General features: G+C 44.9%; 2 protein-coding genes and 2 long non-coding RNA genes across 10 annotated transcripts; 2 read left to right on the plus strand and 2 right to left on the minus strand.

The window, feature by feature from the left end:
- Positions 1–516: 516 nt before the first annotated feature.
- LOC136198355 (uncharacterized) lies at positions 517–4543 on the minus strand. Of its 2 annotated transcripts, none has more exons than XM_065988279.1 (5): positions 4359–4543; positions 4052–4307; positions 3589–3691; positions 1959–2252; positions 517–1899 (listed from the first exon to the last, which is right to left on the minus strand). In XM_065988279.1, exons 3-5 carry the CDS (start codon positions 3656–3658, stop codon positions 788–790), a joined length of 1476 nt encoding a protein of 491 aa, XP_065844351.1. In that variant the 5' UTR covers positions 3659–3691; positions 4052–4307; positions 4359–4543; the 3' UTR covers positions 517–787. The 2 variants fall into 2 exon arrangements, with proteins under 2 accessions (XP_065844351.1, XP_065844350.1); XM_065988278.1 differs by having other exon boundaries at positions 4052–4187; positions 4245–4543.
- LOC136198356 (uncharacterized) lies at positions 4092–7964 on the plus strand. Of its 3 annotated transcripts, XR_010672768.1 has the most exons (4): positions 4092–4226; positions 4407–6492; positions 6541–6671; positions 6746–7964. It is a non-coding gene; the product is annotated as an uncharacterized lncRNA (long non-coding RNA). The 3 variants fall into 3 exon arrangements; XR_010672767.1 differs by having other exon boundaries at positions 4407–6671; XR_010672766.1 differs by having other exon boundaries at positions 4407–7964.
- Positions 7965–12864: 4900 nt separating this feature from the next.
- LOC136198275 (CMP-N-acetylneuraminate-beta-galactosamide-alpha-2,3-sialyltransferase 1-like) lies at positions 12865–14888 on the plus strand. Its single transcript, XM_065988194.1, has 6 exons — positions 12865–13018; positions 13749–13876; positions 13927–14117; positions 14167–14353; positions 14415–14534; positions 14600–14888. Exons 1-6 carry the CDS (start codon positions 12922–12924, stop codon positions 14795–14797), a joined length of 921 nt encoding a protein of 306 aa, XP_065844266.1. The 5' UTR covers positions 12865–12921; the 3' UTR covers positions 14798–14888.
- LOC136198276 (uncharacterized) lies at positions 14578–16523 on the minus strand. Of its 4 annotated transcripts, none has more exons than XR_010672724.1 (4): positions 15892–16521; positions 15648–15842; positions 14918–15600; positions 14578–14856 (listed from the first exon to the last, which is right to left on the minus strand). It is a non-coding gene; the product is annotated as an uncharacterized lncRNA (long non-coding RNA). The 4 variants fall into 4 exon arrangements; XR_010672725.1 differs by lacking the exon at positions 14578–14856 and having other exon boundaries at positions 14863–15008; positions 15075–15600; positions 15892–16519; XR_010672726.1 differs by lacking the exon at positions 14578–14856 and having other exon boundaries at positions 14863–15600; positions 15648–15852; positions 15892–16523.
- Between the last annotated feature and the right edge of the window lie 1226 nt (positions 16524–17749).

Raw genomic sequence — 17749 nt, forward strand, 5'->3', positions numbered from 1 at the left:
AGTCATGCTGTAAATGCGATTTAGACTTGTAGCCCACGCCGGAAGTTGGGTAGCCTCGACTGCATTGCACAAAGAATTAACTAATAATCGCTTTGGTGCTATTCAATGGTTCAGACGATTAGTTTGTATAGAAACACCTGCTGCTACACATTTACGACACTGACGAAGAAGTCATTTCCTTCTTTCAGAATTCGAAGTCGTTGCCCAATATCTGGTAGTATTCAAGTATCTTAGAAGGTTCTCTGCCTAGTCTTGCTGTGATTCTTGAGTCAAAAAATGTTTGAAGTCTTGGCAGTTGGCTCGTACAAATTCTGTCTGAAAGGCATGGAAGCCGCAAGTTGGTACTCTTCGACCGGTAGAAGTGATAACTCGGGCAACTGGTACAGTTTTCGATTCCTATCTTGCGGTGGATCTATTTTACTATTGCACACTGACTTCTACACCGATGATAAATAAGCGGCTGCTTTGAAAAGTAAGAAATGCGTAAGAGGCAAAAGAACATAAAAATGTGCATAAATGTATGAAGTTGCATAAGCTGCATACACGACATAAAAATACACAACAAGTTAAAAAAAGCACGCACAAATGCTCAAATAATTGCAGGACAAAACGTTTAAAAATGAGACCAAAAACAACAAGTTGTACCAGCTGTAAAACATTTAGACACAACGGCTACTATAGTCAGCACATGCCCAAGATAAAGCAAGCCAAAACATTTAAATGTAACACGAGCATTTTTTCACTCACTATCTTTTGATGATCATTGTGAATTTCTTTGCGCGTTAGGTTACTGCTCTGTTGAAGCAACTTCCATTCTGCGCATTTCATGCGTTTCATATTTTGATCCTCTTTCTCCTCCGCACGTGCATTCGCTTTTAAGATTTTCATTTTCGTCTTCGCTTTTTAGATGTTCATTTTCGTCTTCAAAATCAGCAAGGCAAAATGTCAACGAAAGCGCAAAGCAAGCGAAAAGAAACAGTGCACCAAACACTACAAGAGGAACAAATTGACTGCCAAGAAACTTTCCTTGATAACTTTCGACGGCAGTAAAAATGTACAGACTGGTACATAATACCGTAAGTATAAAAATGATGATGGCCAGAATGGTTGTTGACTTCATTTTTTTGCAGCAGCCACTGCTATCGCCTTCGCTGCTTTTGCTGGTTTTGCTAAAATAAAAACAAAAAAATGAGCCAACTTTGAACACAACATTATACATTCTGGTAATAAGCAAATATAAAGCGTACGCAATGGCCATTCCTTTCCAGAGTATTCCGCTAAAGCCAAAATTGCTTGTAAGGAGACGAATACAGACAACAGGTTCATCATAAAGCGAGTCAGTACAACGCTCTCCTATTTCGTTTTTTGCGGTAAGAATATCACGGTAAGAGTGAAAACAGTCAAATTCTTCCTCGCAACTGCCTGCAGGAGCATTGAACTTGACTTCGGCTAACCCGTAGTACAACAGTTGAAAAGCAACTCCACTCAGAATAAACAAAAACATTATCCATATGCAAACACGAACAGTGCGAACTTTACAACTGCTTTTTCCTTTGTTGATTGACGCTCTAAGTTGATACGTGGTATTTTCTTCAATTTTCTGATTTGAAATAAAAAGATTTGTTTCAGTAGACCAAAAATAGTATCTGCCTCTTCTCCTTCCTTCTTCGCCCGTTAATTTAGGGTTTGAAACTCCAAGCAATGTCAAAAGCAACTTATCTACTGGCTCCTCTCTCCCTGAAACAAGGTGAATAATGTATCCTAGGCATGGTAGTGCAAACGCAAAAGAAACGATAGAAGCAAAGAAAGATAGCAGTATTCGGCGATACTCCGACGCTTCAAAGTGCCTGTCTGAGCTACTTGAAGCAACATGTAAGTAGGCGGTAATTCCGTAGCATGCTAAAGAATAATAAGATAAAATTAATTAGTTTTCAACAAATTCTAACTTCAAATTTTACCAAAAGTAAAGGAAAGGAGTACTACAAACACTGACACCAAGAATCCAGTCATTTTTGAACAACTTCTATTCTGAGAGACTGTTTTTTCATTTTCTTTAGGGTGCACAAGACATTTCTGAGAATTTTTATCTTTGAAGATTTTGGAATCCCGCAGATAAAAGAAAGCAAATAAAACCGCTAACGTGTCAGAAACAATAGGTGCGATGTAAACATAATAGACTGTTTCGGTTTCACTATTGAATTTTTCGGAACCAATAAAATCAAAGACAACACCATAAGTAATAAGCCCAAATCCTACACAGAAAATCAAGGCAATGTTACTTAATCGTCGGCTATATGCGCGCTCTGCTATAATTGCACTGTGCTGCCACGCTGGTTCTTTTCTTAGTAATAATTAACGTTACACAGCTCTTGTCTCTACTTAAGCGCAAGAGCAATTGCCCCTTAGTTTCTACATCCCTAGCGTTCTCCGTTGAGACGTCACTCAAAGACAGTCATAGAAAGTTGTCATATACGGTTATCATTGAGCGGCAAGTGACCCCGAGAAAATAGTGTTAACTTGTGAAAGCGACACATTTTATTTCAGCGTTGCATTAGCGTAAATGCTACTACTCTTAATGCATAAAAAATAGTTATTAAGCTCTCGCGTTGCCAGTGGCGTATCCATGCAGTGAGTGAGCTTTGATAGACCTAGCTTACCCAAAAATGTTTCAAAGTATAAATAGAGGCAAATTTCATTCTACTGTTCTATTCAATCATTTACTGTTCTTTAATGTTTTTATTTTACCAAGAATTCAACAAATAACGAGCAAAATATATAGGTAGGAGATTAGCTAGAGCAATTTAAAACCGGGTCGGCTCCGCTGCTTGGCCGTATAAAAGTCATAGTCTATTTCTTCTCGATTAGTCGGCTGAACTATTATATTGAGCGAAAGGCACTGTCTAACTCCCTTTGCTTATTATCATAGATCAGATTAGACGATTCCTCACTTCCTAAAAGCGTTTTCAAAAGTAGGCAACATTATATGAACGGAAAGAGAATTTTCTCTAAAAATAGGACGTTGCTTGGCTATTACCGCCTTCGTGCGCAGTTGTTAAGCTTAGGAATCTGGCAGGCGGAGCTATTTCCGGTTCGCCCACGCTTGACCTTGAGTGGGGGGATGGGACGGAGGAAGGGGAGAGGGACATCTCTGTAACTGCGTTAAAAAGCCAGCTACCTATGCCTAAAATTTGGAAAAGTCTACAAAAAGTCTACACTAGACCAACTACAAGGTATTTTAGTTGATATCAGTTTATTGTTTATTTCTAGACTTTGCTGTACGAGAAAATTGAGCGTCGAATATTGCTTTCAACCGGCATTGGCTGAGTATAAAGCAAAATTCTTTCGAAAAGGCTCTTTCTGGGAGTTTCAGGCAAGCTTAGTCTCGAAGCGACGTCGGGCGTGGTCAAGCATACAGAGCGTGACGCTTCAACTTAGCGCTGAAGTGTTTCGTTAATACAGCGGGCAGCTTTATTCATGCTTGTGCAGTGCGTAGATACAAATCTTAGGTTAATTAGGCAATGAAAAAAATGGCAGCGCGGCTGTAGGCACGCTATATGTGGACTCGCGTTAATTTCGACCTACTCTAACCTGTAAGGACGGCCAATGCAAAGCATAGCCAGAAGAAAACGCAAGCGATTTTGCTGGTACAGCAAGGCATTCCTCAGACCTGAGTACGACCTTTCACCGTTGCCTGTTCAAATTAATTTGATTAAAGACGCGCGCGTTAAATTCGATTAAGTATGGATCATAATTCTCTAACATTCGATCGATCGTTTATTTTGTCTTCATAAATTTTCTGTAGAGAAAAATCTCTTAAAAGTCGAAGGTCAAACCGGTCAATGTCTATATTTCATATGGGTATAATTTACGTCAAATCAGGACTGTATTTCATAATATTTCAATTAAAAGAACGGATGCATGGTGGATCGCAGTGGTTCACTATTAGAATCTATGGGAGATCGCAGTGGTTCACTATTGAAATCTATGGGGGATCGCAGTGGTTCTCTATTAGAATCTATGGGGGATCGCAGTGGTTCTATCCTTCTCTTACATCTATGGTTCTATCCTCTTGAGTTTCTTTAGCATCCGGGACTGCATTTACAGGTTCACACTGTAGAGTCGCCAGAATCTCTTTTTTGCGAAGCGATCCTTCGTCGTTCGGAGCTGTCACATAGCCAGACTATGTCCTGCGTGAGATAGGCAGCGTCTATTCGCCGCGAAACGAGGTGAATCCCGTGATTTACGGAATATTCTTGAAGCCCGTATTTGGGACGCATTAACGCCGATTGTCTCATCGTCAAGCCACTCTGCAGACTCGCAATCGCAGCATATCTACAAGAAATTTACCCCGTCCTTACGCTGTGTCCCGTTTCAGTTCGAATTCGCGTCCTAATCGACGTTCTTAGGTGAAGACCCTCACGACGAGAAGTAGACGTTGCTCGGACAACGAGAAGTCTTTGGTGACCAAAAAGTAGGTAACGATTATGCTTAGATCGATATCGCGGAAAGCAACTAAAGTAGGCCAGACAGTGCCCATAGCGCTTTGCATGTTGGTCAGGTGAGCCAACATCGGCCCACGCTTATGCATTAACGAACACATAGCGTATCGCGGCAAGTCTGTAGTCACTCTTAGGAAAATTGCCCATACCAGACACGTACAATTTGCGTATGATAAATTAACCGTGGCGTCACGTATAGACCTCAAACGTTGGTACTTCGTGTCGCGAGCCGTGTCCATGTCCTGTATCATTTAAATAATGTTAGAGCCACGTCGAGTAGTCTCGCGTTGCCAGACCTTTTTCCTGTCTAAAAATCACAGGGTCTGAGGGAAAGGGTATTGGCATACTCAGTGAGATAGAGCAGTCAAACGATTGAGAACAACAAGGATATACGTAATTAATTACAGGAGAGAACAGTTGGCCAGTCCATTGTAATTTTACTGTAATTTTTTGTTACGAGTGATAGGCTGCTCCTTTCCCACTCCCTTCACTTCTGTATTTAATTATTAGTAACAGGTTGCTTCACTCCCACTCCCTATACTTCCTGTATTTAATTATCAGTGACAGGCTGCTCCACTCCCACTCCCTATACTTCATGTATTTAATTATCAGTCGCAGGCTCCTCCACTTCCACTCCATATACTTTCTCTATTTATGTATCAGTCAGAGGCAGCTCCATTCTGACTACCTAGTCTTCCTATATTTTCCTATGAGTCATAGGCTGCTCCATTCCCACTTCTTGTTGTCATACATGTCCCACTCCCAGTACTTTCTATATTTTTTATGAGTCTTAGGCTGCTCCAGGCTGCTCCACTCCCTTTCCCTATACTTTCTGTATTTGAGTATAAGTCACAGGCAGCTCCACTCTCGCTCGCTATTTCTCCTATATATAGTTATGAGTCTGCTCCTCTCCCACTTCCTTTACTTCCTATATTTTATTATCAGTCGCAGGCTGCTCGACTCCCACTCCCCAGACTTTCTCTATTTAATTACCAGTCTCGCGTGCGGGCCCTTCACCTCTTATCCCGGATAAACCCGGGACGTGAGCGGTGGTTACGCCCACCAGGTCACGCGCGTAGGGCCTGGGCTCCTCCACCTCCACTCCCTATACTTCCTGTATTTAATTTTCACTCGCAGGCTCTTCCACTCCCACTTCCACTCCCTTTACTTCTTTATTAGTCATACTCCCACTCCCTATACTTTCTATGAGTCACGGGCTTCTCCACTCCCACTCCCTGTATTTCTTGTATAGAAAAGTTCTTTTATCTCTATTTCGCTTTGTGCTGCTTTAATCTAGCCTCGTCCCTAGATCTTTTTTCGTGGTAGACTCGCTTGTACGGTTAGAAGAGCCGGTAATTTATTGACGGTTTTGTAAGCGACGTCACGACGAAGACGCCGTAGATGACGCCTCCGATCAGACTCGGCGGATCTGCAGACTCGCAGGAGTATATACGTCGGCGTAGTGTTAATCAGCATGTTCAAGAAAGCGAAAGGCTTTAAAGCGAAGGAAAATGACTCGATTGGCGTTCATGAACACGCTGTTTAACCCGTCTAGAGGATCATCATTGTTGATGCGCACCTTTTGCACGGCTAGCCATCGCAGCAAGTAGACAAAAATTCCAATGGATAGTTCACTAGTGAGACCATGCGGGCAAAGCCCAAACGAGAAGATGTAAAAAGGCCGTGTCAGAGCCTGAGGTCGTGGATAAGACAGCCACAACGCATTTAATTTAATTATATAGAACAATTACCTTTCAGTGAGGAAGCCAGGCGAAAGCCTGCGTGGTTCATGCAGTGCATGATTGTGGCGTAAAACAAGGAAGTGACCGCATACAGTAATATAAATATATGTAAATTAGCGTTGCGGCGAGACGAATCGCTTATCTAAAAGCATTTCAGGGAGAGCATTCACAATTGCCATCTTCAGGAGACGACAGAAAATAGAAGCGGCCCGCGGAACATGCACTCGGCGCACTCGCTTCGTCTCTGACTGGTACTACTGAGAAATGGCTCTTTATTTGTTTTAGCGCTATTACCACAGGCCATTAGCACTCTACCGAAAATTCCTGAACCGGTCGCATCAGGCAGGTTGTCGTCACCTTTGCGTTTAAAAAAAACGTCGTGTCAATTGTTGGTTTCGCTGACGTGGGTGGCTATATTCGTATCTCTTAGGTAAGTGCGCCACCTAATCGAATATTTCAGTAATCGCACGTTCCACGAATGTCTAACGTAATGTTTTCGAGCAGGGGGGAGAGAGAGAGGGGAGAGGACAAGACAGGGGGAGGCGCCGGATGGTATAGCCGCCAGGTAGTAGAGGCGATCGATGTTTTTATTTGAGACACTCTCGCCTTTGAAAAAAAGTCGTTAGGCTCGTAGAGAGACTTTCTATGACATCCCATGAGAAATGTTCTAAGTGCAGCTTCTCTTGAGTACACATCCGCGGCGTGCTTCACAGTGGCTAGAATTTCCCTAAAGCGACGCTTATACGTGAGAACGCCGAGGTGTCTATCGGAAAACCCTTCTTCTCAAAAGGCAGAGTTTTCCGTTACTCGCGCACAGCGTTGTGATGTCGCGTAAAATGCTTTTGTAACGATGTATATGCGCATGGGGCTTCCATTCCAGATAGAGCTTCGTTGATTTAAGTTCTATATTCGTCCGTGGCGCGTAGCTTTGGTTAAGAATTTCCATAAAGTGATGAATAGACAAATGCAGGAAGCGATCGCAGAGCGCAAGCGCAAGGGGCTAGGGATACGGTGGATACCTATAAAAGGAGAGCAACTTCGCCGCAAACGACTTCCAACCGACTCATTCCACGGGTTCAACACAATGACGGATTATGATCAAGTTAGGTTCATCTTCCATAGCGGCCGCTCAGACGTTATCAGCTCAGACACTGTCAACTCCATGAGGGACGATCTACCAGATGGCATAAAAGCATTTCAAGTCATAGGACGTAAACGATGGATTCTTTACCGATATCGGCGATTCAACCAAGACGAAGGATCAGACGACGCCTCGAATCACCGCATCATCGACGAGACGTCTGGCGAAGTCGAATATAGCGTCAAGTCAATGCGAGAAGTCTCTGCGTCGCTGATAGTGTTCGAGAAGCAAAACTACGGAGGCGAATCGTGCCAATTCAACGAAGACTGTCCCTTTGACAGAGTGATGTTTGGCTATTCGATGAAAGAAACTGCTTCTTCGGCAATCGTTAACACTTTGTACAGGCCGTACGAATTTTTCACCGAACCTTTCTTTACAGGGCTATCTGCGGTAAAAGCCCGCGGTGATTATCCCAATTGTGACGCCATTGGGCTGAAGTCACTGGGAAGTGCTCGGTTGAGAGGAGACTATTGGTGATGCCAGTGTAAGAGAAGACGCGATTTCTTCCACGCTCGTCTTTTCTTTGTTTATGTGTCTTGTCTATGTTTTGTGCACTAACAATACAATTTGATTATCAAGAGGCGTGGCAATACAGGTGGCTCGAAACGAATTCGAATGGATCACCGCCTTCTTTTCTTTTACCGAGGCGACGGTCTGCGGCGAGCTCGAGGCGACCGTCCGCGGCGAGAGAGTACTCGCGCAGCCTTCGAAGACTGAAGCGCTGCTCGACTTCGATCAAACACCGACGAAACATCATGAGAGAGCCAAGTGAAGAGACGAATTTGCTCGAATCTGTCCGATTCTGTCCATGCACAGTGACGTCGAGTGTCATGTCATAGGTTCGGTCGTTGCTGCTCTGCTTGAAGGACGGATAGTAGTGTGTCTTGTTTATGAGTGATTCGTCAGAGAAGGGTAGGGTAGCGTAGGTAGGCGTGGCTCCATAAAGAAAAATGTTTGCTTGGCTCATGAGACTCATGCCATGCTTTTAAGACACTTTCTCGGTCCCGGATGCTCCGCAACCGTCGACTGTTGTTGCGAGGCATCCGAGAAAGCGTCTGGGTAAGAGGCTATGAAAGGTCGTATATCAATGTGTAGCTATTTCAGTGTATAACTGAAGCAGTTTGGCTTTGGTGTGATCAAAGCGCTAAACACCACAAAAAAGTATTTTTTTCGAAATGATGAAGTTGAAAATGACTGATTTCTGACTACGCGTTGATAAACGTCAGAGAAAATTGAAAAAACAATAATTGTATTTCGCTCACCCTCTATAAGAAACGAGACGTGGATTGCCGCATTCGGTTGAGAAAGAAGGCTATTTGAAACACCACGTGACTAAAGACGATGCGCGCGTTATATGTACTTTCCTCCCTGGAGACTAACCAGAGACTGGCTTACGTCGATCGTCCTCAGTTGAAGCATTTGATCACAGGTACGTCTCGTAATCATGCACCTCTCACCCAAAAACGTCGTTAGCGGGCAGCTAACCGATTTCAATCGTGGGACGCGTCTGCATAGGTAATGAAATGAATTTCTTGGGAGAAGCCTAGCCTCGGATCCAGGCCGCTCTCAGCTAGCAAGGTTCATGGGAGAAGCCTCGGTCCGCAGGTGCATCCAAACGTGCAGGCGTTGTTATTGGGGCTCTTTACTTCCACTTTAAAACGTTCGTCTCTTTTTATGAGATCGATGGCCATCATCGTCTCTTTATGATTATATGAGTCACAGGGGTTCATCTCCCACTCCCTGTAGTTTCTATATTTTTTTACGAGTCATAGGCTGCTCCACTCCCACTCCTGTATCAAATATCATTCACAGGCTTCTGCACTCCCACTCCCTATACTTCCTGTGTTTAATTATCAGTTACAGGCAGCTCCACTCTCATTCTCTATACTTCCTATTTTTTTGTTATTAGTCATGGGCTGCTCCAATCCCACTCCCTATAGACCACTTGCACGTGATGTCACCGTGCAAGTGTTCTATACTTCCTATATTTTGTTATGAGTCATACATGTAGGCTTCTGCACTCCAACTCCCTGTACTTTCTATATTTTTTATGAGTCATAGGCTGCTCCACTCCCACTCCCTCTATTTAATTATCAGTCACAGGCAGCTCCACTCTCACTCCCTATACTTCCTATATATTTGTTATGAGTGACAGGCTGCTCAACTATCACTCCCTACACTTCCTGTATTTATTTATGAGACACAGGCTGCTCGACTCCCACTCCCCATAATTCTTGTTTTTATTTATGAATGACAGTTTGCTCGACTCCCACTCACTATACTTCCTTTATTTAATTTTGAGTCACAGACCACTCGTCTCCCACTCCCTTTTTTTTTAAATATGAGTCACAGGCTGCTCGTCTCCCACTCTCTATACTTCCTGTATTTATTTGTGAGCCACATGCTGCTTGACTCCGACTCTCTGTACGAGTTGCTGTCTATTGACAGTCTTGCGTCAGCTCATTGTGTTGAGAAGACCTCTCTGCTTGCACTGGCATGGATATAAGGGCCTTCGATGACGTCTGTGTAGATCCTGACTTAGAGTGACCGAAGCCAACTGCAAATGCCCTTCTTTGTTTCAGACGCATCAGACTATACAGCAAAGGAGGCTGGATTGTAGTCCTTCTGAAGAAGCTATACAGAATCTCAGAGCGTAGGTACTGCGCAGGCGCTTGATAATTGCATTACCAATGAGAGATAGAGAAGGAGAGGGATGTGAAACTCCCCCTTATCACGTGACTTTTTCTGGTCACAGGATTGAAGCCCTTTCGATCGCAGGATGTTCGCGCCGCTGTACAAGGCGCGAGGGTTTTTACTTGCAACTGTAGGAAATATAGAAGGATCAATGCGTAGAATCTAATTCCTCAATTGAAAAGGCTGCCACTAGGCGTATAGCGAGATCGTTGCAGCGGTTGATACTTGCTTCTCTCCTTTGCCTGGCTGCTGTGCTATCTCCGTATGACAATAGGGTGCCCAGAAAACCTCTGTTTGACCTTGCTTACGATTTTTTTTCCGTCGTCACTGGTTGTACAAAATGCGATCTTATGACGACATTGAAACACGGCGATGGCCGACCACAACACCGTTCGCTCCGTAAAGCGATGCGCTCTCAAACAAACCAAATTGTATGGCAATCGGAGTTTTCGTTAGAGTGTGGGAGGGTGCAAAACGCGACCATGAAGACACGCCCAGGAAGGCGCCTTTTAGCGAATTACGTCGGAACGGCAGCTTAATTTCGCAAACTATCTCCTGCATTCGATAGCGGAACGTCTTGGCAATTTAGTAGACCCATTGGTTTGGAAAAATTCACAAAGGCAAAAAGCGAGAGGGTGCAAAGTAAAATTTATGCACCGGGCAGGTGTTTGGTGCCTTATGCGGAGACCGAACACTTATGAACGGTCATATAAGCGTCAGTTTATATCCAAAGTATCAGTTTTTGAAAATAATTCTCCTACTGACTGCAACAGAAATAGACGAAATGAGGCGCTTGTACAAGGTTATACGGGACGGCTTCATTCCTCTGACCAGGAAAGTCACGTGATAAGGGGGACATCCCTCTCCTCTCTATATCTTGTACTAGCTGCAATACCCGTTCTTCGAACGGGTGCTTTTGAATATAAGTATATATCGAGAGAGAGGTTTGAAGAGTTATTCATTTATTGTTATAACCTCGGGATAAACAATGTTTTTAGTTGTAGTGTCTGCTAAAATGAAAAGGTTTCCCGGAGTCGATACACGTGACCACTCAACGTAAAACTGTCCCTGAGAAAAGCACGGTTCTTGGAGGTCTAAGCCACATGTGCGTAGGGTTTAGCCTTGCGATTTATTGATCGTCATAGCGAATGAGTGTATACCCGTCTTGGACGGGTATATGAATGTGTTCACGCAGCAATTGAAGTACTGCGCGCGTTTTGTAATATCCCCAGACCACATCAGCGGAGAGAACCTCTCCGCTGGTTTGGCATGGGTACCCGCACCGGAGATACCCAGATCGCACCGCGAGGATGAGGATAACCACAAAATGTTTCTGTACAATTGTTGGAGGTGTAAGGTTTATAGTGAAATAGGTGTACCAGAGATTTCTTTGGCCACAGGTGTACCTTCGATCACTGTGGTCACAGGTGTACGTGTGATCACTGTAGTGGTGGACCTCTGGCCACATGCAGTGATCACGGGTACAACTGTGGCCAAAGTGATCCTGTGTACACCTGTGGCCCAAGTGCAAGTACACTTGTGGCCACAGTGATCACAGGTACATCTGTGAACACAGCGAACAGAGGTATACCTGTAGTTAGAGGTATCTGGTATACACCTGTGACTGTGGCCCCACTGTTCTCTGGTATACCTGTGACCACAGAGATGTCTGGTACAACTGTTATAACAGTAACACCTCAAACCTCTAGCTCTCTCGATATATACCTATATTCAAAAGCACCCGTTCGAAGAACGGATATTGCGGCTAGCTACAAAGCGAAGACAATGCGCATTCCCGAGGTTATAACAGTAACACCTCAAACCTCTCTCTCTCGATATACACGTGTATTCAAAAGCACCCGTTCGAAGAACGGGTATATTGCGGCTAGCTACAAAGCGAAGACAATGCGCATTCCCGAGGTTATATAAAACTTACACCTCAAACCTCTCTCTCGACATATACATATATTCAAAAGCACCCGTTCGAAGAACGGATATTGCGGCTAGCTACAAAGCGAAGACAATGCGCATTCCCGAAGTTATAACAGTAGCACCTCAAACCTCTCTCTCGATATGCACTTATATTCAAAAGCACCCGTTCGAAGAACGGGTATATTGCGGCTAGCTACAAAGCGAAGACAATGCGCATTCCCGAGGTTATATAACACTTACACCTCAAACCTCTCTCTCGACATGTGGTATACATATATTCAAACGCACCCGTTCGAAGAACGGATATTGCGGCTAGCTACAAAGCGAAGACAATGCGCGTACCCGAGGTTATAACAGTAACACCTCAAACGGATATTGCGGCTAGCTACAAAGCGAAAACAATGCGCATTCCCGAGGTTATATAACACTTACACCTCAAACCTCTCTCTCGACATACATACAGTACACTTATATCGAAAAGCACCCGTTCGAAGAACGGGTATATTGCGGCTAGCTACAAAGCGAAGACAATGCGCATTCCCGAGATTATAACAGTAACACCTCCGCTCAAAGATTGCGGCTAGCTACAGAGCGAAGACAATGCGCATGCGCCGATCGACGACGCAATTGTCGATGACGCAATTGGAACGCGGTCGAGCTCGTCGACCTTCGCGAGGTCCGATCGACGATCGCGCAATTGGAACGCGGTGGGCGAGCTCGTCGCGACGTCTCCTTCGCGATGTCCGATCGACGACGCCCCTTTCGATGACGCAATCAAGATGGCGACACGCAGGGTATCCGGGTACCCCCCCGTCGAGTCCCCGGAGGCGTGTTCGCCATATATATGTAGATGGCAACCAGGCTTTCGTTCCTTTTCGCTTACGCCGTCATCCTTTCTGTTATCCTCAACGCAATGCTGTATCGTAGTCGATTGATAGCAAAATGGGTTCCCACTGATGGCGACTGCACGTCCGTTAGTTCGACGCAGTCAAGTAACGAAGCGCTTTGCTGTAAGTACAGTCCTTCCTCTGTAAAGCAGAGTGCCTGGCTCTTCCCATGCCAGAACGGGCACAAAGCAATTTCTGAGAATGCTTTCTATAAAAGCAAGTAGATATACGGTTGCCTGCAATTCTACCTAAGCTTACGTTTTTATAAGACACGCACTAAGCGTTAGCCTCGGTTCCAGACCCTCTCTCCCCCGGATGTTACCGATCCTTGGAGTCTGGTACGTCCGATCCTTGGAGTCTGGTACGGTCCCGCCTCTAACCCCGCCTATTATGACGTGAGGGAACTGTATGGTAACGATGGTGTAACCGACCTGTAAATCCTCCGTTCGCACCCATTTTCGCCCTCAGAAGCTATCCGATCTGTGTTGGCCGCTTACACTTCGTAGTAAAAGCCACTTCTATCCGATCGAGGCCCCTTTCAACACAGATCGGAAGATCAGAGATAGCTTCTGAGGGCGAAATGGGTGCGAACGGAGGATTTACAGGTCGGTTACAACATACTGTTCCCCCACGTCATAATAGGCGGGGTTAGGGACGGGACCGTACCAGACCCTCTCTCCAAGGATCGGTAACATCCGGGGGAGAGAGGGTCTGGAACCGAGGCTAAGTAAGGGTTGTACGCTCAATTATTATTACTCCATGCACTGCATGTAGTTTCAACCCGCAGCTAAAAGTTCCTATGAGTAAAGAGTTGTTCCCTTATTTTTTCTTTCCTCCGGTAATCGATTGGCAGATCGAGTGGGCGTGCCAACAAAATCCAAGTGGTTTTGTGACATCTATATGAACAGAACGAGTAAAATAAAGATATTCCTTACCCCGGGTGATCCGCCTATATCAAGCGAAACAGCCAGTTTCATTGCAGTATAATCGCATTGTTTGTCTGTTGCATCGAAATATGACTATGTTTGTAGAGGAAAGGCTCAACGTCGCTTGCTGCCAAAGCAGCAGCAGCGGCTGCTGCGAGTACCGTTTCTAATGAAAACATCTTTGATCAATTGAGACGGACAAGAGAAAAACTGACTTGTGCAGTCGTCGGTAATTCCGCTAATCTACTCAATTCGCGGTGCGGTCCTGTCATTGATCAGAACGACGTAGTGATAAGGCAACTCTGCGTGCATCTTTTTGTTATCTATAGTAATCTTCTAACTTAGAATGAACGCGGCTGCAACCAAGGGTTACGAAAAGGATGTAGGCAGCAGGACGACATTTCAGTCGCTTTATCAGCGAATAGAAAAGGAATATAAAAAGCCTAACAAAGTGCTTCTTGTATCTGTGCATACTAAAGAACTCAGATGGGCTGCACGTGCCGCAGGAAATCTTCACTTGACACCGTCTGACGTATATACTTTCCTGAAAACCGATATACTGAAAGCAATTCATATTAATCTCAAGTCTCTAGGTGTATTTAGTGCATCCAGCGTTTGTCCGTGCAGTGACAATGGAAGTACTTGGAGAAAAGAAGGCCACAATTACATCAGGTGCCCTTCTTCTTACCTTGGCTGTTCACCTTTGCAATGAAGTGAGCTTAGCTCCATAACAGCTGCCGTGTACCTGCTCTACATGTACTGTTCTCGTTCTATCCAGGTAAACGTTTTTGGGTTTGGTCGAAATGAAAAGGGTTTGTATTCGCATTATGACAGAGAAATTGCTCCAGAGAGAGCGCTGAAAATCGTCAGTTTCCACCCGCTGAAAGAAGAAGAAGAGTATCGAAATAAATTAGTCGAAGGCGGCATTATAAGAGTGTATAAAGGGAAAACAAACAGTTCCTCTCTCTGTGAGTGAAACGTCTTAGGCTATATTCCTCTTCGGTTGAAATTAATACTGATATAGTCATGTGGCACCTTAAAAAAAAGATTTTTATATCGTGTGTTCAGTCATGCTTTCAAGCTCGTCATTGTTTACCCCCGAGCCTATGCCAAGTGCTATTATTTTAATCCCAGGAATTGCTTCAGCAATGCTGTCCGCGACCGGTCCTGGTCTAGAGTTCCAATATCTTTGTCCACCAGTAATTAAGAACAATTATTGGTTTTTGACTATTCAAGCGCATGCCCGCGTTCACCTTCAGAATTTGATCTCTGACCATTTCGAGGGCTTCACCTGTTGCTGCTCCTCCGCGTATGTGCGGTAAACATCGTAATAGATCTTCAAGCTTGTTCACGTCCTTATAATTTTTCTCAAACGCATTCAAGTCAACAACGACTTGTACTCCTGAAGAGAAGCCAGCCTGGTAATGTCGTTCCCATTGCAAGGGCTGCTGAAATGACATAGATGTAAGAGCAACTTGACCATAGCGTCAACAGCTTTGTTAGACTCGTCGGCAGATATGCTGCAAGAGCTGTCGACTACGACAACCAAAACGCGTTCGACCGGACTGGCGCCTTCCGAGCAAGGACACGTGCAGGGAGAGAATGGGTAACGTTTGCGTCGCCCAGAACGCGAAAGCAGCCTTCCTATTTGATTCGTGATGTTTCTTGTCCACGCGTTCGGACTTGGCGGACCGCCCGTGGCGGTAGGGTCAACGTCGTCGCCAAGGGCTCGACTAAGTTTGATAGCACTGACAGAGTCCACCATCGTGATTTGCAGACCTGCAAAACCGCGGTTTAGAAACAAACAGTATCTTGTATGGACTAACAGTCGGGCACGTTGGCGCGTCTCTCTCTGCGGCGGGCAGTTCTTTCCCGTGGACACAATTTGTCGAGTCCGGTCGTCCACAGCTAGATAGCCATTGGGGCAACGTGTGGCGTACACCATGCATGTCCGTTGCAGATTACGCACTTCATTTCGGCTAGCTGATAGCTCTGTACTGAGCTAGTCTTACTCCAGGGATCTGCAAGTTCCTGCGGTCGCTTAGGAAACGTAATCGAATAGGAACTTACTATTCGTATACAAACACGGTCACATCCAGGTCCTGTTGATCTTCTTCGCGGTGGACTGTTTTGTTTCCTATTACCTAAGCAACGGTGACGGACAAATCTGGAGTGGAAGGGCGTTTCTGCGATTCAGAAAATGCACGCGTTTGTCTCTATAGAGCTCGAGACGTGTGAAGGAACGCAGGTCTACAACCCGATCCGCGCTTCCGATCGAAGGAACCGCGACGCGTTCGAAAGTGCCGTAAGACTTCGATCGGCCGCTGCCGATATCGAAACTATAGCTATACAAAACCGCCTTCGCGGCTGATGTTCGTAGGATAGATTTTCTTCGACACCCGAAAGCGGCAAACGTTCGCGATCCCGCATCATTACTCGAACAAACTACGAGAGCTTTTGTCGAGCGGTCTCTAATTCCTTACGAAGATATCGCCATTTTACGCCAGATTTCGGCCCTCGCGACCGAAAACGGAGCCGTATTTCAGAGATTTCGAAACGAAACGACAAAAGCTCCCGTAGTTGCTTCGAGAGATGATAGGGATCTCGAACGATCGCCGCGCTTTCGGGACTCGTGGAAAAGAAAATTTGCGAGCGTAAGCCGCGAAAGGCGGCTTTGTCGCTGGTTTCGATAGATACCAGCGGCAGAGGTCTCTAAAAGGCCTATCGCACAGGATGGTTTACGTCATTCTTACGTATCGAACTCTAATCACTGAAGGAACGCCTTTCCCTAGCAACGTCTGCCACGCCCTTACCACACCCCCACAGCCACATTCATTTCAGAGGAACTATCTCTGTTTTTGATAGCGATAGGCCTAAGGGTTGGTCTTTCATATAGACTAGTGAAAGAATGTTAGGGAGAAAATTTGATATACACAGTTAGATAGAGAATTTAGAAATGGGGGGTGCAACAGCCTCAAGGACAGCAAAAAATTCTTCTGTATGCTGCTCTTACGTCATAGAAAAACGGCTCCTTAAGTAACGGTCTATTTTACTCCATACAGTAGCTCCTTAATTAATCTAGACATACAGACCTACTGAATTGTGGGATGATGTACGTCGATTTGAATGTTGTTAAATAATCTTGGTTAGAGTGTGACTCCTAAGGCCTTGGCACGGCATTGGTGCATCCATCCAAATGACTAGAGTCCTTTCAGATCATGCACCCTAATGTATAAATTTAGTATTTCTCTATCCGTCCTACTCTGTTCAGTTAAACCTCTGACTGATTCCCAAGTGCCTGAAAAAGCTGCATGAGGTGAAATTCATGTAGAGATTGTACATCGAATGACATCTCCTGCCTTTTGCTGTCTATTGAGTGCACTTAATATACTAGAAAAAATTTTCAGAACAAAAAACGTAGCTCTAACGCTTTCCTAAGACGTTTCTTACGTTTACGAGGAAATCGCCTAACGCAACATCATCGTAAAGCAATCCAGCGTTGAGGAGGTCGAAACGCTGTCTTGCAGTTGGAAGCTCGACGCTGCCCGGTGCGCCAAACATCAAGAAAGCTCGGACACGTTTGGTTTCGACGTCCATCTTTGTTTAGCGTGCTCGACGTAAAATGTTTTCTCGCTAGTCTCCGACGATTCTGCGATTAAGGCGATCGATTGTCCCTAAACACAACTAAATATTGATGGAAAACCGACGGAACCGGCGTCAAAGCGGTTCAGACAGCATTCGAAGCGAAACGCAGGTAAACGAGCGCGTTCCTCTTGATTCTACGAGCGAAAACAATGTAAGAGTGGCTCTCTGCTTCGACTCTAAGGCCCTAAACTGATATTACACGAATCTACGACTCGATATCGCGAGTCCTCTATTTTACAACGATTCCATCCAGTTCGCCGCGTTCCTTTCGAAACGCGTTCTC

Source organism: Oscarella lobularis, chromosome 19 (genome assembly GCF_947507565.1).
Source record: "Oscarella lobularis chromosome 19, ooOscLobu1.1, whole genome shotgun sequence".
Classification (NCBI taxonomy): domain Eukaryota; kingdom Metazoa; phylum Porifera; class Homoscleromorpha; order Homosclerophorida; family Oscarellidae; genus Oscarella; species Oscarella lobularis.